Below are 26,321 nucleotides of genomic sequence, written 5' to 3' on the forward strand. Positions count from 1 at the left end.
TATCCAGATACCGACTTATCTCTTGGTGGTCTATAGCAGCTTCCCACAAGAATGGGCTTTAGGTGAGGCAGATTAACCTGTAGCCATATTACTTCAACAGTATTTAACATGAGATCCTCTCTAAGCTTTACAGGAATGTGGTTGGTGCGAAAAGAGCAAATCAATCCCAGAACAACAGCAAAGGACCTTGTGAAGATGCTGCAGGAAACGGGTACAAAAGTATCTATATCCACAGTAAAACGAGTCCTATATAGACATAACCTGAAAGGCCGCTCAGCAAGTAAGAAGCCACTGCTCCAAAACCGCCATTAAAAAAAGCCAGACTACGGTTTGCAACTGTACATGGGGACAAAGATTGTACTTTTTGGAGAAATGTCCTCTGATCTGATGAAAGAAAAATAGAACTGTTTGGCCATAATGACCATCGTTATGTTTGGAGGAAAAAGGGGGAGGCTTGCACCATCCCAACTGTGAAGCACGGGGGTGGCAGCATCATGTTGTGGGGGTGCTTTGCTGCAGGAGGGACTGGTGCACTTCACAAAATAGATGGCATCATGAGCAAGGAAAATTATGTGGATATATTGAAGCAACATCTCAAGACATCAGTCAGGAAGCTTGGTTGCAAATGGGTCTTCCAAATGGACAATGACCCCAAGCATACTTCCAAAGTTGTGGCAAAATGGCTTAAGGACAACAAAGTCAAGGTATTGGAGTGGCCATCACAAAGCCATGACCTCAATCCTATAGAAGATTTGTGGGCAGAACTGAAAAAGCGTGTGCGAGCAAGGAGGCCTACAAACCTGACTCAGTTACTCCAGCTCTGTCATGAGGAATGGGCCAAATTCACCCAACTTATTGTGGGAAGCTTGTGGAAGGCTACCTGAAGCGTTTGACCCAAGTTAAACAATTTAGAGGCAATGCTACCAAATACTAATTGAGTGTATGTAAACTTCTGACCCACTGGGAATGTGATGAAAGAAATCAAAGCTGAAATAAATCACTCTCTACTATTATTCTGACATTTCACATTCTTAAAATAAAGTGGTGATCCTAACTGATCTAAGACGGGGAATCTTTACTCGGATTAAATGTCAGGAATTGTGAAAAACTGAGTTTAAATGTATTTGGCTAAGGTGTATGTAAACTTCCGACTTGAACTGTAGTTCTGAACGGTAGCATGATTCTGATTGCGTGACAGACGAGAACAGGATACTCTCCCATTACGCTGCTCCAGAACTTTGGCAGTGTCATTTCCGGGAAACGCATGCTCAGTCCGCCAGAGATTTACATGTTTTCCGAAAGAAACGCAGCAATCTCTGCTCGAAGCTCATAAAACTGATCCAACACTTTACCCCTGGAAAGCCAGCAGACCTCTGCATGATAAAGCACCTGCTGGTGCTCCCTCCCCATATCCCTACAGAAGGCCTGGAAACACCTGCTTTTCGTGGAACTCTTTTTGATATAGTTGACACACTTGATCACATCCTGAAGAGTGGTGTGGAGCTCAGGCACCACGTGCTTCGCTGCCCATGCCTCCCTGTGTAGGAAGCAGTAGTTCCACGTCGCACTCGGTGCTATCTCCAGGATCCCTCTTACTACCCCGGAGTGCTTTCCTGTCATGGCAGCTGCCCCATCAGTGGTCACATCGACGCACCCATCCCAGGCCTGTCCCAAGGAGCCCAGGTACATATCCATTGTGTTAAAGACAGTCTCTGCAGAGTTGGTGTCTGACATAGACCAATAGAATGACATGGTTAGCCACATCTGTGGATTCATCAAGCTGCAGTGCGTAATGGCCATTTGCACTAATGCTCTCTGATGTCTGGCGCGTTATGTCCTCAGACATGTCCAGGATTCTCCTCCTCATGGTTTCATTGGATAGTGGGATGGTTTTAAGTTTTTTGGCGGCTGACTCTCCCAAGATTTCAATGCACATATCAATCACAGCAGGGAGTATGATATTCTGTGCATTGGTGTGGGCTTTTTTGCACTTAGCAATGCGCTGGGCCACAAGGTATGATGCGTGAAATGCCTTTTCATGTCCCATGCATACCTTGTTCAATGAATCTTGTGAGGCCTCCGGATATCGACATTTCCTTTAAAACAAAAAAAAGAAAATCAGCTGTTTTATCTTTGTTGCTTGGATGCTTGGTGCCCAGGTGACGTTTCATTTTGGAGGGTTTCATGCTCCCATTAGCTAACAGCTCGTTGAATAGGACGCACTACTGTCTACTCACCCTGTCTGTCGTCTGTATATCGGTGTGTTCGGAAATTCATCAGTTATTCTGCGCTCTGGCACACTCAGACGAGAGTGCTCTGAAATCTGAGTAGATAGCCAGAGCGAATTTACGAATGCACCCTATGTAAAACCATATTTGGTGTAGTCGGGGTCGTATTTTCTCTTGACAGGGACCGGGTTGTCTGCCTTGTTGTTGACATTGGAAGCAGCAGTAGACGAGGGAGCTGCACGTTTTAAAAACTTGTCCATGATTTTACTCTGACAGCAAGCCTACATGAGTTAAATGACAGCTACCTATCCACATGTGCAATAACTGCAGAACAAATCTGCATAGTTAGCTGTCAATCAAGCTAGCTGTCAGAAGAAGATCTGTATTTTCTCATTGGATGTGTCACATACCTTTTCAAAATAATGTTTTTATTTTATTTTTCTTGTCCCGCGACCCCTTAAAATCCTCCCACCCCCTAGTTGAGAATCACTGATCTAAGTGAGTTTCAGAGAGAGTCAGAATTAGGGTTGCAAAGGGTCGGAAACTTTGTGGAAATTTCCTGAATTATTTTGGAAATTTCCAAGGGGAAGTTAACCCTGGAATTTGGGGAATTTTGTTAAATTCATCCAAAAAGTTAGCTTAAAACAGTGTAACTTTTTTTTGTAGGATACACATAAGGCAATTCTAGGTCTTGTGGCATATTTTGGTTAAACTATCCCCAATTCAATGGAATTGTAACCCTCTGCATGCACAGTGCATTCTTCCATCACATGTGCAGTGCACTCTTCCATCACATGTACAGCTGATTCTCAAGATCTTGCACACTAATGAGATGCTATTGAGCCCACACTACTACACTGTCTGAGCCACGGACTACAGGCTTTCTGGTAAGTTTTGATTACAGTACTTAGTGGGGTGAATATATTTTAGATGACATACATGATTTTTTTCCTAAATAGTAGCCTACAGCAAAGTGTGTTTTTAAATCATTTATAACTTGTTAACTATGGGGGTTTTAGCCTGCTTGAGCCTGCTAACTGAGGAGTGTTAATTCACCTGTTTCCATACATGTTTCATTTTAAAACATTTATCTTACAAAGGAGTTGTTTAATCTAACTGCTATTTATCTGTACATGGAATTGGATTTGAGTTTTTTTTTAAACTTTTTTATTCTCATCTTTACAGGAAAATGCCACGGGCACTATCTGATGTGTGGAGACATTTCACTGCAGTTAATGTAGAAGGAAAAGCTGTGTGCATTTGCAAATAATGTGCCAAATCATATGTGAAGAATACAACAAAGATGCAGAATCATCTGGCCAAGTGCATAAAGTTCCCTCAGCAACAAGCAACCTCTGACAGAAGTCCCTCTACTTCTATTCGAGGTGAAAATAATGAATCAGACACCTTATCGATAGCAACAAATAACCATCCTCCTGGAATCAGACGTTTTTTTTTTACTCAATGGAGGAACGTAGTCAGATAAATGCTGATGAATGTCTTGCTTGAGCTGTGTATGCAACTGGTTCACCTCTGATGCTCACAGGCAATGTGTATTGGAAGAGATTCCTGAATACACCCCTCCAACCAGACATGCTTTATCTACTCATTTGCTGGATGCAGAGTTCAACAGAGTTCAAGCAAATCATAGAGAAGCGGTCTGTATTGCAATAGTCTCTGATTGGTGGTCAAATGTTCGTGGGCAAGGAATAATTAACTACATCTCCACCCCTCAACCAGTATTTGACAAGAGCACAGACAAAAGAAACAACAGACACACCAGTCTCTACATTGCAGATGAGCTGAAGGCAGTCATCAATGACCTTGGACCACAGAAGGTATTTGCACTGGTGACAGACAATGCTGTGAACATGAATGCTGCTTGGTCTAAAGTGGAGGAGTCCTACCCTCACATCACACCCATTGGCTGTGCTGCTCATGCATTGACTCTGCTCCTCAAGGACATCAAGGCACTGAAAACAATGGATACACTCTTTTAGAGAGCTAAGGAAATGGTTAGGTATGTGAAGGGTCATCAAGTTATAGCCGCAATCTACCTCACCAAGCAAAGTGAGAAGAATAAGAGCACCACATTGAAGCTGCCCAGCAACACCCGTTGGGGTCGTCATCATCATGTTTGACAGTCTCCTGGAGGGGAAGGAGTCTCCAGGGAATGGTCATATCACAGTCTGCCAAAATGGACAGCCCCATCAAGAGGATCCTCCTGGATGATGTATTTTGGGAGAGAGTGGTAAGCAGCCTGAAATTCCTGAAACCTATAGCAGTAGCCATTGCACGGATTGAGGGTGACAATGCCATCCTGTCTGATGTTCAGACTCTGTTTGCAGATGTAACAGAAGAAATCCGTACTGCCCTGCACACTTCACTGTTGCTCCAAGCAGACGAAACTGCTGTTCTGAAATACATCAAAAGGCGTGAAGACTTCTGCCTGAAGCCCATACACGCCACAGCGTACATGTTGGACCCCAAATATGCTGGCAAGAGCATCCTGTCTGGTGCAGAGGTCAACAAGGCCTATGGTGTCATCACTACCGTGTCTCGCCACCTTGGCCTGAATGAGTGCAAGCTTCTTGGCAGTCACTTCCAAGCAAGGGCTTTGGGATGGAGATGCAATATGGCAGTCGTGCCTACATATCTCATCAGCCACCTGGTAGAAGGGACTTTGTGGATCTGAGGCTCTTTCCCCTGTTGCCTCCATCATCCTCCAAATCCCACCAACATCAGCCGCCTCAGTGCAACTGGTCCTTGTTTGGGAACACACACACCAAAGCACGCAACAAGCTGACCAATACAAGGGTTTAAAAATTGGTGTCCATCCTGGCAAATTTGAGGCTTTTTGAGCCTGACAACGAGCCATCCTCAACAAGGTTGTAAAGTGACAGTGAAGATGAGGCCTCAGAGTCTGATGTTCAAGAGGTGGACATTGAGGAGGTCCAGGGAGAAGACATGGAAGCCTGAGAGGAAGACAACCACAGCTTTAGTTTCCAGACTATCATTTTCCAGATGTATGTTGAAAATGTTTTTTGAAGATGAGATGGATCATTGGGGAACATTCAATATTCCCTTTTGTTCAGTGAAATCATCCCATGTGAAGAGAACTCATTTAATTCATGTTCAATTCATAACTACATTTAATTTTTTTCTATTGGAAGGACTAATAATTTGCAATGATGTCTACTTACAGTATGATGAGGTAAAAAGTTTCTGTCTCCAGATATGGTAAATATATCCAATGCATAAAACATCTACATTTAAGTGGTATTAATATTAATTTGCATATATTCCCGTTAATTCCCACAGAAAGTTTCCACCTCTGAATATTCCCCAAAATGTGCAACCCTAGTCAGAATATGAATGTCATCTGTTACAAGAAAGTTCTTGACTTCACAAACCTTGTTTCTTAGGCTACATATGTTAATATGGGATATTTTTAGCATGTTTCTTGGTTGCTTGATTGTTTTCGATGCTTTTCTGGGGAAGCTTATCAGAAGTAGGCTTGCTCATGTTATTTATATTGGAGCTGATAGTGCATGGTGCGCTGCGCACAGTGGACTTCCCACTAGGGCACACCGCCTCAGTGCTAACAGTATAACTCTGATTCATAGGCACATGATCACTGCATACAATAGCTGTAGGATCAACAGAGGTATTCAGGGCAGTTAGAGGGACATCAATTAAGTTACTTACATTGTGTTTGCCAACGCCCCTGGGATAATGTACAGTTGATGCAGCATTATGAAGACTCATTGTCACAGTGGTAGGAATGAACTGAGCTTGTCTTGGGTCATTGATAAGTAATTGTGTTAATGCAGCATTGAAATGCGTGGAAAGAGTCCAGGAGCTGAGATGATTTGGATGGACTCCGTCAATTCCTGTAGAGCAGTGGTTCCCAAACTTTTTATAGTCCCGTACTGCTTCAAACATTCAATCTCCAGCTGCGTACCCCCTCTAGCACCAGGGTCAGCGCACTCTCAAATGTTGTTTTTTGCCATCATTGTAAGCCTTCCACACACACAGTATACGATACGTTTAGTTAACATTAGAATGAGTGAGTTTTTGTCACAACCCGGCTCGTGGGAAGTGACAAAGAGCTCTTATAGGACCAGGGCACAAATAATAATATAATAATAATCAATAGTTTTGCTCTTTATTTAGCCATCTTACATATAGAACTGTATTTGTTCATCAAAAATTGTGAATAACTCCCCACAGGTTAATGAGAAGGGTGTGCTTGAAAGGATGCACATAACTCTGCAATGTTTGGTGGTATTGGAGAGAGTCTGTCTTTTTCCACACACAGTCTGTGCCTGTATTTAGTTTTTATGCTAGTGAGGGCCAAGAATCTACTCTCACATAGGTACGTGGTGGCAAAGGGCATCGGTGCCTTAACAGCATGATTTGCCAAGGAAGGATACTCTGAGCGCAGCCCAATCCAGAAATCTGGCAGTGGCTTCTGATTTAAATTAATCTAGCCTGTTGAAGCTTTCACACCCGCGGTCCAACCCATTTATATTGCAGGATTTACCTGAACAGTTTACACACTGACTTCTGGTTAATCCTATAGTGTGTGCGTGTGAGTGCGATTATGTGCGTGAGGCTTTGAATAAAACAAACTGCTTTTTAAATGCACCTGAACATTTTGCATTTGCCACGTTAGCGGGAAGCATTGTGACAGCTGGTAAAAGCAATACAATACTGTAAACTCTGTTATCATCACTGTGATACATCACCCACTTAATCTTTAGTGTCCATGCCTCCACTGTCTTTTGCCAATGCAATTTTGAACAAAGACATGAAATATGTGTCGTGAACATCTTTATTAGCAGTAAAGATAGATTGTTTTGGCCCAGCAAACATTTTCAAGGCAACACATTTATATTTCAGTCATTGACATCAATTCTTGCTAAACACTGTTACAGATCACTGACAGTGTAATAGAGGGACAAAGAGGTAGAGAGGGTTTGAGAGCGTGTTATTTGATTGTAAGATTGCAAGAATATACATGAAAAGTTAAATAATGAACTTTTTCATGTGACTTGACTTAATGTAGGCTACTGATTTGTATGATTTGTTACGAAAAATAGCTCCCTTTCCAACAATGCATCTCTGTCACGACTATCAGGTAGCGGAAAGGGTCAGAGTCAAAGGCAGGAGACGGAGGTCCCAAAAACAAAGATGTTTATCAACACCTTCAGGTGGGAAGATGCAGACGTAAGCTGAGTGAGCCTACACACCCGACAGGAGCACAGCTCCAAAACAATAAAGCGCACGGGGCGCAACCCGGCAACAATAAACAAACGGCTCCACAAAAACGGGCGGCGTGAAATACAAAAACCCTTTCAACAGACGCAAAACAATCCCGCACGAATACCTGAACAAAAAGGACAAACTAAATACCCCCACACTAATTACAAACAAGGAACAGGTGCAGACCTAGACAGACAAAACCAAACGACACAGAAACATAGATCGGTGGCAGCTAGTAGGCCGGCGACGACGACCGCCGAGCGCCGCCCGACTGAGGAGGGGCGCCACCTTCTGTGGATACTGTGACAATCTCATAGACTTGTTAATCATTCTGTGTGATTGACAGGAGTGATGATTAGAGGGGCAGAGTTTTTACCATCATCATTCAAACAGGGGCTCAAGTATGGATAGAGTTTCTCAGTGAAGGTGCAGCCAGTGAAAGAGTAGATATGAGACCTGGCCTCCACATTATAAAAGGAGACCTGACCCTCCTCATAATCAACAAACACCCCCACCTTCTGGGGCTTCTCTCTCAGGGAAAGGGGGACAGCAGGGCCAGCTAGAGCCTTGTACTCTCCATTCCTCAGCCACACAGTCCAGTATCCATTCTTAGGGGTCAGTGTTATCACCCCCTTCCTGTTGACAGACTCTCTGGCCACTCCTAAAGTCCACTTAGTCTTTCCCTTAACCATCACCTCATAGTAAAATATACCTAAAGAGAAGCCCTCCTTACCAAGGACACAGGCAGATCTAGCAAACCTCTTTGTGTTGCCAGGAAGATTATTTATTGTGTCTTCATACCTCAGTTGTTTCCCATCCTCAGACACGATGACAGAGGGATGTGCTGTATCAGGGTCCAGAGTCACATCCACTGCATACTGCTGTATCCTCTTCAGTTTGACTTCAGGCAGCTTCTCCATCTGTTTATTCAGTGTCTCCTCCAGCTGAGACACAGCTCTCATCACAGTCCCCACACACAGATGACTATTAACACTGATCTCAGACCAGTCATTGATGGGTAGGGGGGTGCACAGGGATGGGAAACTCTGGAGGAGGTGGAGGTGGTCCTCAGTGTGTGAGAGCTGCTCCAGCTCAGTGCTTCTCCTCTTTAGCTCAGTGATTTCCTGCTCCAGCTCTTTAATGAGCCCTTCAGCCTGCGTCTCTGTTGCTTTCTGCTTCTCCTCAATCACCTCAATGAGCTCAGCCTGGCTTCTCTCAATGGAGCGCACCAGAGCAGTGAAGACCTGTACACTGTCTGATATCTCTCTCTCTGCCTCTCTCTTGCTGAGATCTACTGAGTGTTTGATCTCCTGAACCTTCTGCAGTCTCTCCTGGATCATCTGCTGCACTTCTGCCTTGGTCTTCCCCAACTGAGCCTTCCTCTCTCCATACTCTTCCTCTAGCGGGACAGTGTCATGAGTCATGTGGTCTGTTTTCAAGCAGAAGACACAAAGACATGTCTGGTCCCTCCTACAGAACAACTCTAGAGGTCTGCCGTGCTTCTTACACATCCTGTCTTCCAGGTTCTCCACAGGGTCGATCAGCTCGTGTCTCTTTAAGGCTGGGACTCTCTGATGAGGCTCCAGATGAGTCTCACAGTAAGAGGTCTGACACACCAGGCAGGACTTCAGGGCCTTGAGCTTTGTCCCAATGCAGATGTCACAAGGGACTTCTTGGGCTTTGGCTTGGTGTTGGTCTGGGCTTCTGGTAGCTTTAGCTTGAACTGACTTCCTGAACTCAGCAGCCATCTCAGAAATGAAAGTGTTGATGCGAAGCTCGGGCATCCTGTAGAATTTCTCCTTGCACATTGGACACTGGCACAGGTCATTGCTATCCCAGTACTGTCTGATACAGGCCTTGCAGAAGTTGTGTCCACATGGAGTGGTGACCGGCTCAGTGAACACATCCAGACAGATAGAGCACAGGAACTGCTCTTCAGACAGGAGACTGCTGGAGGTGGCCATATCTAGACAGAGACCAGAGGTGAAACAATAAAGCATTTCCTGGTATCTGTCAGCTCTCGATAGTTTCAGTTTTAAAGTTGTCAACATGGCCTTATGGGATGATAATAACCCAGCGTAATACATGGTTTAAACATAGAAATGAGTAGTTTTACATAAGAGAGTTTAAAGAAGCATTCTGCAGAAGATACAGCCATATTTGGACTTATAAATGAATATATGTACCCATTGATTCTTGAAGAATGTAACTTATAAATGCCTCATGAGCTTAGTTCAACTGTTGTACTCCATCAGAACCCAAAATATAAGCTTGTTTTACTCCAATGTTTGTAAACAAAATAAATGTAAACAAGTAACGTATAGCCTCAAAACATGGTTAAAATTATATTTTTTTTATATCATGGATGGTCATTCCTTGCATCCATTGCTCTGTCTATGGGTTTGAGAATGGTTACATTTCTCCAGCCACATCCCTCAGTGGTGGGGAGCACACATTGTTATTTTTTAAACTGCTGATTGCTTCTTTAACATACTGGAGATGAAGAATAGAATAACGTTAAAACACAGAGTTGAGGTTCACTTGTCCAGGTTAATATCTCTACTCACTTGTATGAGTGCCGTCTCTGTTCTTTCTATTTGTGATATCAAATCAAGCCTGGAGACTGTGAAGTTGTTTAACAGAGATTTCTGACGAGGTTGAGAGAGTTTGCTCCCATACACAACATACAATATCTCTCTCCACTTTAGTTTCAGTTCAGCATAGTGACGTTGAAATGCTCCTCCCCACACTATTTTGCAGTGAGGTTTTCTCTTCCTGTAACAGCTCTTGTTGATGTTAGAAGTAGACCAAGGCGCAGCGTGGTAAGTGGTCATGATTAGTTCATTCAAGAAACACTAAAACAAAAATAACTACAGCAAATAACTACAGCAACAAAGCGAACAGTTCTATCAGGCACCGACACTAAACAGAAAACAAGATCCCACAAACTCAGGTGGAAAACAGGCTGCCTAAGTATGGGAACCACACTGGCCCAAAAACAAAGAAACAGAAAACATAGAATTTCCCACCTGTGTCACACCCTGATCTAACCAAACATAGAGAATAACAAGGATCTCTAAGGTCAGAGCGTGACACTTCCTGGAACAGAGTTAACCCTTTACATGGCTGAACTCTCTCTCAAGTGCTCTTAGACCCTTTGACAATAGAACAATCGTAAGGACTGCTTGAAATCTACTGCAATAGAACTTTACATGTATTCATTAGAATTGTTCAGCCATAAAATATGTAGTGATAACAAACATTCTTGATACATTTATTTTACCATCACAAGTCAACCAAGACGGAGTAACATGAAGAAGACAGTTTAAACAGGGATGTTCTCATCATTTTCACCGGTCTAGATAGCAAGTGATGTGACCATCTAAATGGTTTTTGTGTCTAGTTATTTTCACTGGTGTGTTTTCTGTCCGTGAAGAGCAATTAGAAATTTGAGGCGGTTAGTGCTGGTGTTAAACATACAAAACCCTTCATAAGATCCCCCGTACAGCGAAATGACATTACTGAGCTCCTTCCTTTTGAAATATTACTGTGTGATGTGTCTGTGTTTACAGCACTATAAGGTTGAAGTTCCCTTACACTGTTTTAATTGTTTCTCAACCGTCATTGCTTTGACCTCCTTAATAACTTTGTTCCACATGGAGATGAGCTGTAGACAGACTGTTATTAATGAACACATGGTATTCAGTTCCTACCTCTGCCTATTTGTTATCTGTTCCAGACATGCACCCCAACTCTCTCTACATGACTAACTGACATTCATTCAGTGGAAAGGATCTCCTCTTCCTCTTTTCCATTCACCACAGAAGATCTGTTATCATAACAGTATATACACAGTGATGCATCATCCACTTAAGATTTGGAGTGTATATGCCCCATTGTCTTTAGCCCATGGAATGTCGAACATAGAAATATATAGACATAATAATAATAATAATAATAATATTAATAATCAAAGTCATCCAACTTTTAATACTGTTTTTATTCAGGTTAATTTCCTTTGATTAGTTTTCCTTTTCAGTAAATACAAATAAATGATTGTAAGGTTCAGACAAATCGCAGTCAAAATGTTTTATTTGATTGTAAGATTTCAGAGGACAGTAGTTGAAATACTAATCATTTGTAATGTCACTTGATTAAACATACATGTATATTTATGTTTAATATATTTATGATCTGTTATAGTTTCCCGTTCCAGCAAGACATAAGTCTTGTTAATCAGTCTGTGTGATTGACAGCTGAGATGATCAGAGGGGCAGAGTTTTTACCACCATAATCACATTTCAAATCAAATTTAATTTGTCACGTGCGCCGACTACAACAGGTGTAGACTTTGCCGTGAAATGCTGACTTTACAATCCCTTAACCAACAATGCAGTTCAAGAAATCGAATTAAGAAAATATTTACTAAATAATCAAAAGTAAAAAATAAAATAAAAAGTAGCACAATAAAATAACAATAATGAGGCTATATATACAGGGGGTACCGGTACCGAGTCAGTCATATGTACATGTAGGTAGGGGTAAAGTGACTATGCATAGGTAATAAACAGAGAGTAGCAGCAGTGTTAAAAACAAAGGGAGGGGTCAGTCAATGCAAATATCTCTCTTGCTGAAATCTGAGTGTTTGATTTCCTAAACATTCTGCAGTTGCTCCTGGATCAACTGTTGCACTTCTGTTTCGGTCTTCCCCAATTGGTCCTTCCTCTCTCCACACTCTTCCTCTAGAGGGACAGTGTCATCACACTTGTGGTCTGTGCAGAACCGACACACACACATTTGTCAGTCCTACAGAACAGCTCTAGAGGACTGTCGTGCTTCTTACACACCCTGTCTTCTAGGTTCTCCACAGGGTTGATCAGCTTGTGTCTCTTTAAGGCTGAGACTCTGAGGCTCCAGGTGAGTCTCACAGTAAGAGGTCTGGCAGGACTTCAGGGCCTCTTCCCAGTGCAGATGTCACAGGACACTTCCCAGGTTTGGCAGAGGACTCATTTTTACCTCTGATCGTTATCTTAAAATGTTCTACAACCTCTCAACGTTGTGTTGACACGAAGCTCAGGTCTTCTGTAGAATTTCTCCTTACACAATGGACACTGGCTCAGGTAAGTGGTATCCCAATATCCGCTGATACAGGCCTTGCGGAAGTTGTGTCCACATGAAGTGGTGACCGGCTCAGTGAACACATGTAGACAGACCGAACAGGAACTGCTCTTCAGACAGGCGACTGCTGGAGGCGGCCGTATCTAGACAGAGACCAGAGGTGAAACCATAAAGTATTTACTGGAGTCAGTACCCTATGGTACTGCTTTTCATGGTTTCCAGTTGAGATGTTTTATTCTGATGGGATCACATATGGGACCAATCTTGATAAGTCATTTCTTTACATGCCATATAAATGGGTCATTTTTACCAAAGAGAATTTAACCCAGATACTGTAGCTACTCTAAATTTAAGAAAACAAGAGAATACATAAAACGATCTCTCTACTCACCTGTTTGTGGCTATTTTCTTTGTTCCTTCTGTCTGTATTATTAAAAGTTGATCAAGTTTAGCGTTTGAAGAGATTTCTGAAGAGATCGAGATGGTATGCTCCCGTGCATAATATACTGTGTGTCTCAGTTTCACGGAGTAAAATTATGTCTCCATTAAAATTTCTGCCTCACACAATATTGCTATGCACTTTGGAACAGTAATGGGGGATGGAGTTAACCCTTCATATGTATGAACAGTAAGGGGGATGGAGTTAACCCTTCATATGTATGAACAGTAAGGGGGATGGAGTTAACCCTTCATATGGATGAACAGTAAGGGGGATGGAGTTAACCCTTCATATGGATAAACAGTAAGGGGGATGGAGTTAACCCTTCATATGGATGAACAGTAATGGGGGATGGCGTTAACCCTTCATATGGATGAACAGTAATGGGGATGGAGTTAACCCTTCATATGGATGAACAGTAATGGGGGATGGAGTTAACCCTTCATATGGATGAACAGTAAGGGGGATGGCGTTAACCCTTCATATGGATGAACAGTAATGGGGGATGGAGTTAACCCTTCATATGGATGAACAGTAAGGGGGATGGCGTTAACCCTTCATATGGATGAACAGTAAGGGGGATGGAGTTAACCCTTCATATGGATGAACAGTAAGGGGGATGGCGTTAACCCTTCATATGGATGAACTCTCAAGTGTCCTTCGAAACTTCAGAGACAAAAGTTAACAAACGTTAAATTATAAGAATAGCTTGACATTTGTTAAAAAATGACATACTTTTTTGTAAGATAGAGATGATTTTTCTCTAGTGGTCAACTTTAAAGTTTTCCTTCATCAGGTGCATTACCAGTACTTCCTGTACGATATTGCTGTACCCTTTTTTTACTGCACCGTGAGGCTTAATGGGGTTTTACTGTTTCTGTTGAGCACAATGTTGAAGTGTTATTAGATTTTCTGAAAGGGGTTCGGAGAAATCTGCAATATGATATACTTTATGCATTAGATCTGTCTATGAATTGTCATGAGGTTATTAGTTTGTTGTGCATTGTAAAAATGTCCCCCTATCTCTTTTTGTATTCCCTCCCCTTCACTGTAAACGAAGTGAGTGTCTGTGTGTGGGTGACTGAATGAAAAGTGGATGGATAGGGACTGGTGGTGCCTGCTGAGTGATGGAGCTGCCATCTCTCTGTTACTCTATGGATATTAGATGACTGGGCTGTCACTCTGCCTGCACAGCTGCTCACACAACAACACACCTGGACAGACAGGCAGAGACCCCGCTCTCATCAAATCTTAATGACCTGGGGAGTGAGTGTGATTATGCCTTTTGAGACAATGTCCTGTGACTCAGCACAATTGACTGTATCACACCCAGAGGGAAAGAGAGAGGGCGAGAGATTTGTTTTCGTAGCTCAGCGGAGCAGCTGCTCAATGTATCTTCTGGACGTTCCTAATTAGCAACTAGGGAGCCTATGTGTACATACCTCTCAAAGATTTATGAGTAGGTCTCTCTCCCTCTACCCTCCCTCCTTATCTTGCTCTTCCTTCTGCTCTTCCTTTCCATCTCCTTTCTTAGAGGCGTACTTAAGCAATAAGGCCCGAGGAGGTGTGATATATGGCCAATATACCACGGCTAAGTGCTGCTCTTATGCACGACGCAACGCGGAGAGCCTGGACACAGCCCTTAACCGTGGTATATTGGCCATATATCACAAACCCCCGAGGTGCCTTATTGCTATTATAAACTGGTTACCAACGTAATTAGAGCAGTAAAAATAAATGTTTTGTCATATAACACGGTTGTCAGCCAATCAGCATTCAGGGCTCGAACCACCCAGTTTATAATGTGGTTTAACCACTCTGTGGAGCCGAGATGTTTATTACTTCAGTGGTGACCATAATACTATAACACACACACCTTTCAGTGTAACCAAACCAGACCCTGAGTGGCTTAGAGTTCTCTGGGCGGTGAGGTTTCATTTGTCATTGATTAGAGTTGATGGTTCACTCTGGCAGATAATTCAATTCTCGTTTGGCCTCTTGTTTTAGAGAAAGCCTGGGCCAAGTCAAATAAAGCCAGTAGGCTAATTTCAAAAACGATGAGGCCAAACAGAATTGACTTACACACTGGGTCGGCCTCGTTATTGACTGATTAGATCAGAGTGTGTGGTCTTACAGTAATGACTTTTCTCCTGGTGTAGACATGCAGTAAACCACTAACTCCACCTCAACACACCCTCACTTTGCTGATCTCAGATTTGACTTGTAGTCCTGCAGACTCAGCCTCAAGTTCAGTGCTCAAACGTTTTTCTCTGCTGCACAACCACACAATGTACAGTAAGTTCAGTTATTGAGAGTGTGTGTGTGTTATTCAGTTTGTGCAATACAGGAGTGTTTGCATATATCTGATTTTGTAATGGTTTATCACAGCCTCTGTACCTCTACCTTTGGCTGATCTACAGTGCCTTCAGAAAGTATTCACACCCCTTGACTTTTTCCTAATTATGTTATGTTACAGCCTGAATTTAAAATGTATTAATTGAGATTTTGTGTCACTGGCTTACGCACAATATCCCATAAATTCAAAGTGGAATTATGTTTTTAGAAATGTTTACTAATTAATACAAAATGAAAAGCTGAAATGTCTTGAGTCAATAAGTATTTAACCCTTTGTTATGACAAGCCTAAATAAGATCAGGAGTGAAAATGTGTTTTCAAAATCACATAATAAGTTGCATGGACTCACTGTGTGCAGTAATAGTGTTTTAACATTATTTTTGAATGACTACCTCATCTCTGTACCCCACACATGCAATTATCTGTAAGGTCCCTCAGTCGAGCAGTGAATTTGAAACACAGATTCAACCACAAAGACCAGAGAGGTTCTTCCAATGCCTCGGAAAGAATGGCACCTATTGGTAGATGGGTAAAAAAATAGACATTGAATGTACCTTTGAGAATGGTGAAGTTATGAATTACACTTTGGATGGTGTATCAATAAACTCAGTTACTACTAAGATACAGGTGTCCTTCCTAACTCAGTTGCCAGACAGGAAGGAAACCGCTCAGGGATTTCACCATGAGGCCAATGGTGACTTTAAAACAGTTACGTCGTTTATTGGCTGTGATAGGAGAAAGCCTGAGATGGATCAACAACATTTTAGTTACTCCACAATACTAATCTAAATGACAGAGTGAAAAGATGGAAGTCTGTACAGAATAAAAATATTTAAAAAAGTGCATCCTGTTTGCAATAAGGTACTAAAGTAAAACTTCCCAAAATGTTGCAAAGAAATGTCCTGAATACAAAGTGTTATGTTTGGGGCAAATCCACTCTTCATATTTTCAAGCATGGTGGTGGCTGCAGCATGTTATGTTTTTCTTCTTCTTCACCTTTATTTAACCAGCTAGGCTAGTTGAGAACATGTTCTCATTTGAAACTGCGACCTGGCCAAGATAAAGCAAAGCAGTTCGACACATACAACAACACAGAGTTACACATGGAATAAACAAACATACAATCAATACTACAGTAGAAAAGTCTATATACAGCATGTGCAAATAAGGGAGGTAAGGCAATAAATAGGCCATGGTGGCGAAGTAATTATAATATAGCAATTAAACACTGGAATGGTAGAATGTGCAGAAGATGAATGTGCAAGTAGAGATACTGGGGTGCATAGGAGCAAGATAAATAAATACAGTACGGGGATGAGGTAGTTGGATGGGCTATGTACACGTGCAGTGATCTGTGAGCTGCTCTGACAGCTGTTGCTTAAAGCTAGTGAGGGAGATATGAGTCTCCAGCTTCAGAGATTTTTGCAGTTCATTCCAGTCATTGGCAGCAGAGAACTGGAAGGTAAGACAACCAAAGGAGGAATTGGCTTTGGGGGTGACTAGTGAAATATACCTGTTGGAGCGCGTGCTACGGGTTGGTGCTGCTGTGGTGACCAGTGAACTGAGATAAGGCGGGGCTTTACCTAGCAGAGACGTGTAGATGACCTGGAGCCAGTGGGTTTGGCGACGAGTATGAAGCGAGGGCCAGCCAAAGAGAGTGTACAGGTCGCAGTGGTGGGTAGTATATGGGGCTTTGGTGACAAAACGGATGCCACTGTGATAGACTGCATCCAATTTGTTGAGTAGAGTGTTGGAAGCTATTTTGTAAATGACATCACCGAAGTCGTGGATCGGTAGGATGGTCAGTTTTACGAGGGGTATGTTTGGCAGCATGAGTGAAGGATGCTTTGTTGTGAAATAGGAAGCCGATTCTAGATTTCATTTTGAATTGGAGATGTTTAATGTGAGTCTGGAAGGAGAGTTTACAGTCTAACCAGACACCTGGGTATTTGTAGTTGTCCACATATTCTAAGTAAGAACCGTCCAGAGTAGTGATGCTGGACGGGCGGGCAGGTGCGGGCAGTGATCGGTTGAAGAGCATGCATTTAGTTTTACTAGCATTTAAGAGCTGTTGGAGGCCACGGAAGGATAGTTGTATGGCATTGAAGCTCGTCTGGAGGTCAGTTAACAAGGTGTCCAAAGAAGGGCCGGAGGTATACAGAATGGTGTCGTCTGCGTAGAGGTGGATCAAAGAATCACCAGCAGCAAGAGCGACATCATTGATGTATACAGAGAAGAGAGTCGGCCCGAGAATTGAACCCTGTTGCACCCCCATAGAGACTGCCAGAGGTCTGGACAACAGGCCCTCCGATTTGACACACTGAACTCTATCAGAGAAGTAGTTGGTGAACCAGGCGAGGCAATCATTTGAGAAACCAAGGCTGTTGAGTCTGCCAATAAGAATGTTGTGATTGACAGAGTCGAAGGCCTTAGCCAGGTCGATGAATACGGCTGCACAATAATGTCTCTTATCGATATCGGTTATGATATTGTTTAGGATCTTGAGCGTGGCTGAGGTGCACCCATGACCAGCTCTGAAACCAGGTTGCATAGCGGAGAAGGTACTGTGGGATTCGAAATGGTCGGTAATCTGTTTGATAACTTGGCTTTCGAAGACCTTAGTAAGGCAGGGTAGAATAGATATAGGTCTGTAGAAGTTTGGGTCTAGTGTCTCCCCCTTTGAAGAGGGGAATGACCGCCGCAGCTTTCTAATCTTTGGGAATCTCAGATGATACGAAAAAGAGGTTGAACAGGCTAGTAATAGGAGTTGCAACAATTTCGGCAGATCATTTTAGAAAGAGAGGGTCCAGATTTTCTAGCCCGGTTGATTTGTAGGCGTCCAGATTTTGCAGCTCTTTCAGAACATCAGCTGACTGGATTTGGGTGAAGGAGAAGTGGGGGAGGCTTGGGCGAGTTGCTGTGGGGGGTGGAGGGCTGTTGATCGGGGTAGGGGTAGCCAGGTGGAAAGCATGGCCAGCCGTAGAAAAATGCTTATTGAAATTCTCAATTATAGTGGATTTATCGCTGGTGATAGTGTTTCCTAGCCTCAGTGCAGTGGGCAGCTGGGAGGAGGTGCTCTTATTCTCCATGGACTTTACAGTGTCCCAGAACGATTTTGATTTTGTGCTACAGGATGCAAATTTCTGTTTGAAAAAGCTAGCCTTTGCTTTCCTAACTGCCTGTGTGTATTTGTTCCTAACTTCCCTGAAAAGTTGCATATCACGGGGGCTGTTCGATACTAATGTTTTTGTGCTGGTCAAGGGCAGTCAGGTCTGGAGAGAACCAAGGGCTATATCTGTTCCTGGTTCTGAATGGGGCATGCTTATTTAAGATGGTGAGGAAGGCACTTTTAAAGAATAACCAGGCATCCTCTACTGACGGGATGGGGTCAATATCCTTCCAGGAAACCCGGGCCAGGTCGATTAGAAAGGCCTGCTCGCTGAAGTGTTTTATGGAGCGTTTGACAGTGATGAGGGGAGGTCGTTTGACCGTAGACCATTACAGATGCAGGCAATGAGGCAGTGATCGCTGAGATCCTGGTTGAAAACAGCAGAGGTGTATTTAGAGGGCAGGTTGGTCAGGATGATATCTATGAGGGCGCCCGTGTTTACGGATTTGGGGTTGTACCTGGTGGGTTCATTGATAATTTGTGTGAGATTGAGGGCATCAAGCTTAGATTGTAGGATGGCCGGGGTGTTAAGCATGTCACAGTTTAGGTCACCTAGCAGCACGAGCTCTGAAGATAGATGGGGGCAATCAATTCACATATGGTGTCCAGGGCACAGCTGTGGGCAGAGGGTGGTCTATAGCAAGCGGCAACGGTGAAAGACTTGTTTCTGGAAAGATGGATTTTTAAAAGTAGAAGTTTGAATTGTATGCTTGTCATTGGCAAGGACTAGGGAGTTTAAAAAAAAACTAAGCACAGGCTAAATCCTAGAGGAAAACCTGGTTCAGTCTGCTTTTCAACTGACACCGCGAGACCAATTCACCTTTTAGTAGGACAATAACCTAAAATACAAGGGCAAATATACACTGGAGTTGCTTACCAAGACGACATTTAATGTTTCTGAGGGGCCTAGTTACAGTTTTGACTTAAATCGTCTTGAAAATCTATGGCAAGACTTGCAAATGGCTTGAAGAATTAAAAAAGAATAATGTGCAAATATTGTACAATCCAGGTGTGCAAAGCTCTTCCGTACTTACCCAGAAAGATTCACAGCTGTAACATGTATTGACTCAGGGGTGTGAATACTTATGTAAATTCGATATTTCTGTATTTCACTTTCAATTAATTTGCCCAAAAAAAGAAACATCTATTTAATCCGTTTTGAATTCTGGCTGTAACACAACAAAATGTGTAATAAATCAAGTGGGATCAATACTTTCTGAAGGCACTGTACTGATCCTATTGGCCAGGCTTGAGGCTCTGTAGCAGACCACAATGCCTCTCTTTCATTCCTACACAGCTGATTGGCTCGTCTGTCCCAGGTGGGGTGTGTGGGTGTAGTGGGACGGTTAGGGTTGAAGCGTATATGAAGTTCCCATGCACAACTGTCGACTGGTACGAATGGTGTGTGCTCGGAAAGCTGAGCACCCTTGTTTTTGTGTGTGTAGTGAGTTGGGTGTACAGTGCGTATACGAATGCTGAGCTTATAGATTCCCATGAGAACCTCTCCCATCCAACCTGACAGAGCTTGAGAGGATCTGCAGAGAAGAATGGGAGAAACTCAAATACATGTGTAGCGTCATACCCAAGAAGACTCAAGGCTGTAATCGCTGCCCGAAGGTGCTTCAACACATTACTGAGTAAAGGGTCTGAATATTTATGTAAATGTCATATTTCAGTTTAACATTTCTAATACATTTGCAAAATTTTCCAAAAAACGTTAACCAATTTTATAATAAGGCTGTAACGTAACAAAATGTGGGAAAAAGTCAAGTGATTTGAATGCTGAGCTTATAGATTCCCATGATAACCTCTCCTCTTCTCTTCTCATCTCTTTTTCTTTCTCATTCTCTTATTCTTCCTGTGTCTTTCTTGTCTGGACCACCACTTCACCTCCCTGGTGGTTTCTGTCTTCTGGTGGATGAGCTGACTGTCCGTCACTCCTGAATAAGTCATATCCCAGAGAGAGAACACACTGCAGGAAAACCCTCTGCTGCACCATGTCAAGGAATCTGTTCTCTCCTTTAGGTCAAGCACGCTGAAAGTGTTGGTGGTGTGTGTATTTGTCTTCATTCGGGTGTGTGTCTTTGTCCATCTGTGAGTGTGTGTGCGTGTGTCATTATTCATCTCTGTGTGTGTCCATGCATGCATGTGTGCGTCGGTACATCTTGGTCCGTGGTATCTGCAGAGTTACTAATGAAGGGGCTGCTCTCAGCGCTGGGCCTCAGTATTAATAACCAGCAGCCAGAAATAGACCTGAATACTCTTAACATGCTAATACAATCAGCATGGAGCCCTGTCCGTTTCCCTAGCAGCCTATTCACTACCACTCTGGTACCACACTGCCTCTCTGTAGAACATCATTATCCTTTCTATACTGTGTGTGTGTGTGTGTGTGTGTGTGTGTGTGTGTGTGTAGTATCGTGGCAAGGAAACAAAACACAAAGCAGATTTAACTTCTTCAGGAAAACCACTGTAATATTAAAAACATCATTATGCTGTCACCCAGAGACACAGGTATTTATTTTCCAGCCTATAGCACAATATGTTACATACAGCAGGTTTTTGAAGGACCACAGAGTTTGGTCTGCATTGTGTTTGCCATGGAAAAAAATATTGCGATACTGGTTTACTCACAGCCCTAGTGTGTATATGTCACAGGAGGCGGCTGAGGGGAGGACGGCTCATCATAATGGCTGGAACGGAGCAAATGGAATGGCATTAAACCATGTATTTGATACCTTTCCACTGATTCCGCTCCAGTTGTTACCACGAGCCCATCCTCCCCAATTAAGGTAGCACCAGCCTCCTGTGGTGTGTGTGTGTGTGTGTGTGTGTGTGTGTTTATTGTTAAAGATGTTAGTGTAGATGTGAAATGATGGAGATGATTATACTATAAGTGGGTTATGTAGGTAAAGGAGAAACTGAGTGATCCGTATAGTGTGAGGGGGAGTGTGTTCAGATGATTGCCTACCTGCTATACCATACAGGACGTCTGGCAGTGTGCACCTATTAGAGACATTATACAGGGACGTTAAGAGTTAGACGACCACGTAACACCACCTACTGTGACTGCCTACATGGATTCTGTAAATAGAACTCATGCCTGAGTGAGATGATTGCAGAAGCATAGAGCATACGGGACCCCTAACCCCAAGAAATCTGCTGGTGATATAGAAAGGGAAACAGACGAGGAGGGGTCTTTATGCTTTACAACTCAGGGACTTGAGTTAGATGATTGCAGAAGCATAGAGCATACGGGACCCCTAACCCCAAGAAATCTGCTGGTGATATAGAAAAGGAAACAGACGAGGAGGGGTCTTTATGTTCTCAGGGCTTGATTAATATTCAGCTAGAGCAGGCCTGCTGTATATAGAAAAAACAGACGAGGAGGGGTCTTTATGCTTTACAACTCAGGGACTTGAGTTAGATGATTGCTATCTATGGAGGCGCAGATGGGAACATATTTGCCAGTTGAAATCATGGGTGGCCATTTCCTGAATGTTCTAGTCCTTTGGTTTTCCTGGCACGTTCCTCTGCCTTCCTGTTCCTAAAGAGGACTAGAGAGGGGCTGACCCTGGCCCTCAGCACCATCACCATCCTCTGCATTACAATACCCTCTGTCTCTCTGTCGCTTTGTCTCTCTGTCTCTGTCTCTCTGTCTCTCTGTCTCTGTCTCTCTGTCTCTGTCTCTCTGTCGCTTTGTCCCTCTGTCTCTCTGTCTCTGTCTCTCTGTCTCTGTCTCTCTGTCGCTTTGTCTCTCTGTCTCTGTCTCTCTGTCTCTGTCTCTCTGTCTCTGTCTCTCTGTCGCTTTGTCTCTCTGTCTCTGTCTCTCTGTCTCTCTGTCTCTGTCTCTCTGTCTCTCTGTCTCTGTCTCTCTGTCGCTTTGTCTCTCTGTCTCTGTCTCTCTGTCTCTCTGTCTCTGTCTCTCTGTCTCTCTGTCTCTGTCTCTCTGTCCCTCTGTCTCTCTGTCTCTCTGTCTCTGTCTCTCTGTCTCTGTCTCTCTGTCTCTGTCTCTCTGTCTCTGTCTCTCTGTCGCTTTGTCCCTCTGTCTCTCTGTCTCTCTGTCTCTGTCTCTCTGTCTCTCTGTCTCTGTCTCTCTGTCTGTGTCTCTCTGTCTGTCTGTCTGTCTGTCTGTCTGTCTGTCTGTCTGTCTGTCTGTCTGTCTGTCTGTCTGTCTGTCTGTCTGTCTGTCTGTCTGTCTGTCTCTCTGTCTCTCTGTCTCTCTGTCTGTCTGTCTCTCTGTCTGTCTGTCTGTCTCTCTGTCTCTCTGTCTCTCTAGTTACATTTACTATATTGGCATGATGTGACAATGTACATATTGCCAAAGCTTACTTTGGAGATTTGCAATATTAACAAAATAATAATAATCAATGTTGTCAATGGGACAACAGTAACAACAATAATCAAGGGTCAAAATAACCATACATATAGCAATAAGAGGAGAGGACATGTGCAGGTTGCTCGCTCTCTCTCGCTCTCATCTAATTCCATATTTCCATGAAATGCGGGGAGCTTTCCAGTGGCTTATGGACAGAAGTGTATTCATGCGGACATCAGACTGATGTGAAAAGCGTTTTGTTTTTAAATCCCAGGGTGAACGAGGTGAAGGGGATTGGTACATGTATCCCTGCACTCTTTCCCCCTACCTATTATCTCACAGCTGTGATGGGCTGTCATTGTTATGCTGCCTCACACAACCCAGGGAACAAACACACACACACACACACACACACACACACTGTAGCTGGAACAATACCTTCCCGGCAAGCGGCGGTATATCCGCACTAACACCCTCACACACTACTGTGCGTACACAAAACCTCTCTCATACACAACCACCTTCGCCAATTACCTGGGCAAGCCTACGACCAAACTACAATACCTCCTTCAAGTTCCCTCCCACACTCACCCACACATGGAGCCTTACTAATGAGGTAGAATCCTGCAGCCACAGAATGGAGCACATGGTAACCCTCTCCCTATGACAGGACCTCCTCACTGGGAGGAAACGGCCTAAATCAGAGCCAAAATGGAGCCCACTATCCTAATGAGCGTGAAGCAGCAGGCTCAGCATAGCGGAACCCATTTCCTGGTCTTGTGTGATTTTGGGCTGTGGGCCTTTTGTCATGTGCACTAAGCTGTGTTAATTTCAGTTTAGCAGGCTAGCTCTGAATGTACGCTGATTGGTCAACAATGGAACTGACTAGCAGTAGAGCGCTAAGTGTACTATTATGAATCGGATCTGTGTGTGTGTGTGTAATCACTCTACCCTCTCAATTTTAGTTCCCCTACAGCATTCAGTTCCAGCCCCTGTGAGGGACTGGAGGGATTTAAAAAACAGCAAAGCAAGAAGTTTCTCAGTAAACAGATTGTGAGATTGAGGCTAAACTGAGGGAATATGGGAGAGATGTGTTTTAATATGGGAGAGATGCCCCTCTACACTTCCACTGATACGCCTCTGGGTCTCGTTAAAAGGTCTGTGCAGAGTTGATTGGTAAGCAAGAAGTGTGTGTGTGTGTTTCTCTGTGTATGATAAATGACTGGTCAGCATTGTCAGTCAAGCCTATGGTAGACCTTATGTCACACACACAAACACACACACACACGCAGTAAAACAAACTCAATTTTTTATTTCCGTACGGATTCCCAATCCTAATCTTTCTCTTGGTGATTATATAATTCAGACTTTGACCCTATCTAGCAGGGGGATGAGTGTTGTTTGGGGTACTGCTGCAGTTATTTCTGTGCTTCACTGCTCTCAAAGCCCTGCAACCTAATCTTGATTATGACATAATGAACATGGGGGGGTGTGTTTTAAAAGCAACCGCAACAGAGGAGATCGTTTGGCAGGACATCACCTGCAGGATTGAACAAAGGAAACAGTCGTCATGGATTTAAGAGCTCTCGTATTACTGTCCCCAACTCTCCAATCCCCCTCTCCTCCTCTCCCCCTCTCCTCCTCTCCTCCTCTCCTCCTCTCCTCCTCCCTCCAGGATAGTCTGCGCTGTCACTGCTCAATGATTCAGCATCCAACCCACACCGCTTTGCTGTAGTTTATCCCTTTCTTGAAGGATAAAAGTGGTCTCTTGGGTGCGTGAGATTGCGTCTGTGTGCATAGGTTTCACACACTCCTTCTCTGCCCTATCACGTTCTGCTCCTCCTTCACTCTAAAGCTATTTTGTAGTGTGTTTTATAGTGTGTGTGTTTTATTGTGTGTGTGTGGTTAGTGTGTGTTTCACTCCAAAGCTATTTTATAGAGTGTGTTTGTGTACTCCCTATCCATTTGCCTGTCTTTTTCCTTCTACTCCTTGACAAAGTGTTTTGAGGCACACTCTTAAGATACACTGAGGAATCTGGTTGACTGTCAGGTTGCCAAACACTGGTATGACCACGCCTTATCTCACACCATTGATACAACACCTAACACTGCATGAACATTGTCTTTCCGGTCTCCTCCAAAACGTATTCTCACCAAACGGTACTTCCTTTCCTTCTGTCCAGTCAATAAACCGTGAGCATAAATGAGCGCTGTGGGTTGGGCCAGCCCCGCAGGGTGGTTGCCGTAGCACCCAGTCTCTGATCTCCCTTTCTGTTTGAACTCGGCGTCGTACGATAATAAAGCAAAGAACTCATCACTTATTCAACACAGAGAAGCAGCAGGGACAGAGATGTAGCATGACTGCTGCGCAAACAGCACCTAGTCTGTGTCAGCCAATGCCCCCGGACCAGGGACAGTGCCCTTTTTCTGTGTTTTAAATAATCATGTGTGTACAAGCTTGTGTGTGCGTGCGTGTGTGTGCGCGTGTGTGTGTGTGTGCGTGCGTGCGTGCGTGCGTGCGTGCGTGCGAACAGACACAGGGGGATGGTGTGTTCAGATGTATTACAGAGGCTATTACAGCACTGCGTCCTTTCCTGCAGCAGGGTCCAATCAGATGACCTTCTACAGTTTCACTGGACTCCTGTTCCATTGTGTTTGTGTTATGGGATGATTTATTGATTCCCCACTTGAGGAGAATAGCCTGGGAGATGATTGTGTTTCTGTAGACAGTGGAGGGGCCTCCATGGGGGAGGAAGAGGGGGACAGGAACCACTCTTTGTAGTGATGGGATGGGTCAGGTAGAAGGGGCGGGCAGACATTAGGCAGCAGACACAGGGAAGGGGTACCAAGAGATTGACACACACACACACACACACACACACACACACACACACACACACACACACACACACACACACACACACACACACACACACACACACACACACGTTGCATGATGCGACAAAGGCCTGCCTGTATTGGCCTCTACACTGTAGCTGTGTGCGCAGCCCTTCACATTACATCACCCATCACACCACAGGAACAGAAATCCCTACGGCCCTTTTGACCCAGAGGTGACCTGAGGTGTAAGGCAGGGCAGACGCTGGGGACTGCTTCATCCAGTCGCCCCTGAGAAGGAGAGTGTGCCAACCAAGCCAACAGACACTTAACCATGAATGCTGCATCCTTGCACTCTCTTATACGCGTGCGTGCGCGCACACACACACACACACACCTCCCTCGTGCAGGGCTGTCATCTAAGATAGTCCTAAGTAGAAGGTAATCCATTGTAACATGAGACAGTGTTAAGTGCCAGGGTATCATCACATCTACTGGGGATTAACAGGAATAGGTACACACACACCTTTCTGGTCTCCACGAGTATAGTTAAACACGTCCACTCACATGCAGAGAGGCAGAACTCAT

At 43.8% G+C, this 26,321-nt stretch overlaps 2 protein-coding genes across 3 annotated transcripts in view; one reads left to right on the top strand and one right to left on the bottom strand.

The window, feature by feature from the left end:
* Positions 1 to 26,321, top strand: part of LOC106609308 (protein O-mannosyl-transferase TMTC1) — an 87,758-nt gene that overhangs the window by 25,391 nt on the left and 36,046 nt on the right. The window lies entirely within an intron of this gene.
* Positions 7,052 to 10,481, bottom strand: LOC106609310 (E3 ubiquitin-protein ligase TRIM39). The gene is made up of 2 exons (XM_014207979.2): positions 10,064 to 10,481; positions 7,052 to 9,462 (listed from the first exon to the last, which is right to left on the bottom strand). Exon 2 carries the CDS (start codon positions 9,458 to 9,460, stop codon positions 7,823 to 7,825), a length of 1,638 nt encoding a protein of 545 aa, XP_014063454.2. The 5' UTR covers positions 9,461 to 9,462; positions 10,064 to 10,481; the 3' UTR covers positions 7,052 to 7,822.

Source organism: Salmo salar, chromosome ssa07, assembly GCF_905237065.1.
Source record: "Salmo salar chromosome ssa07, Ssal_v3.1, whole genome shotgun sequence".
Classification (NCBI taxonomy): Eukaryota; Metazoa; Chordata; class Actinopteri; order Salmoniformes; family Salmonidae; genus Salmo; species Salmo salar.

Bases quoted from the DNA above. Each gene is read 5' to 3' on its own strand.
- LOC106609310 (XM_014207979.2), bottom strand. From the start codon at position 9,460: ATGGCCACCTCCAGCAGTCTCCTGTCTGAAGAGCAGTTCCTGTGCTCT.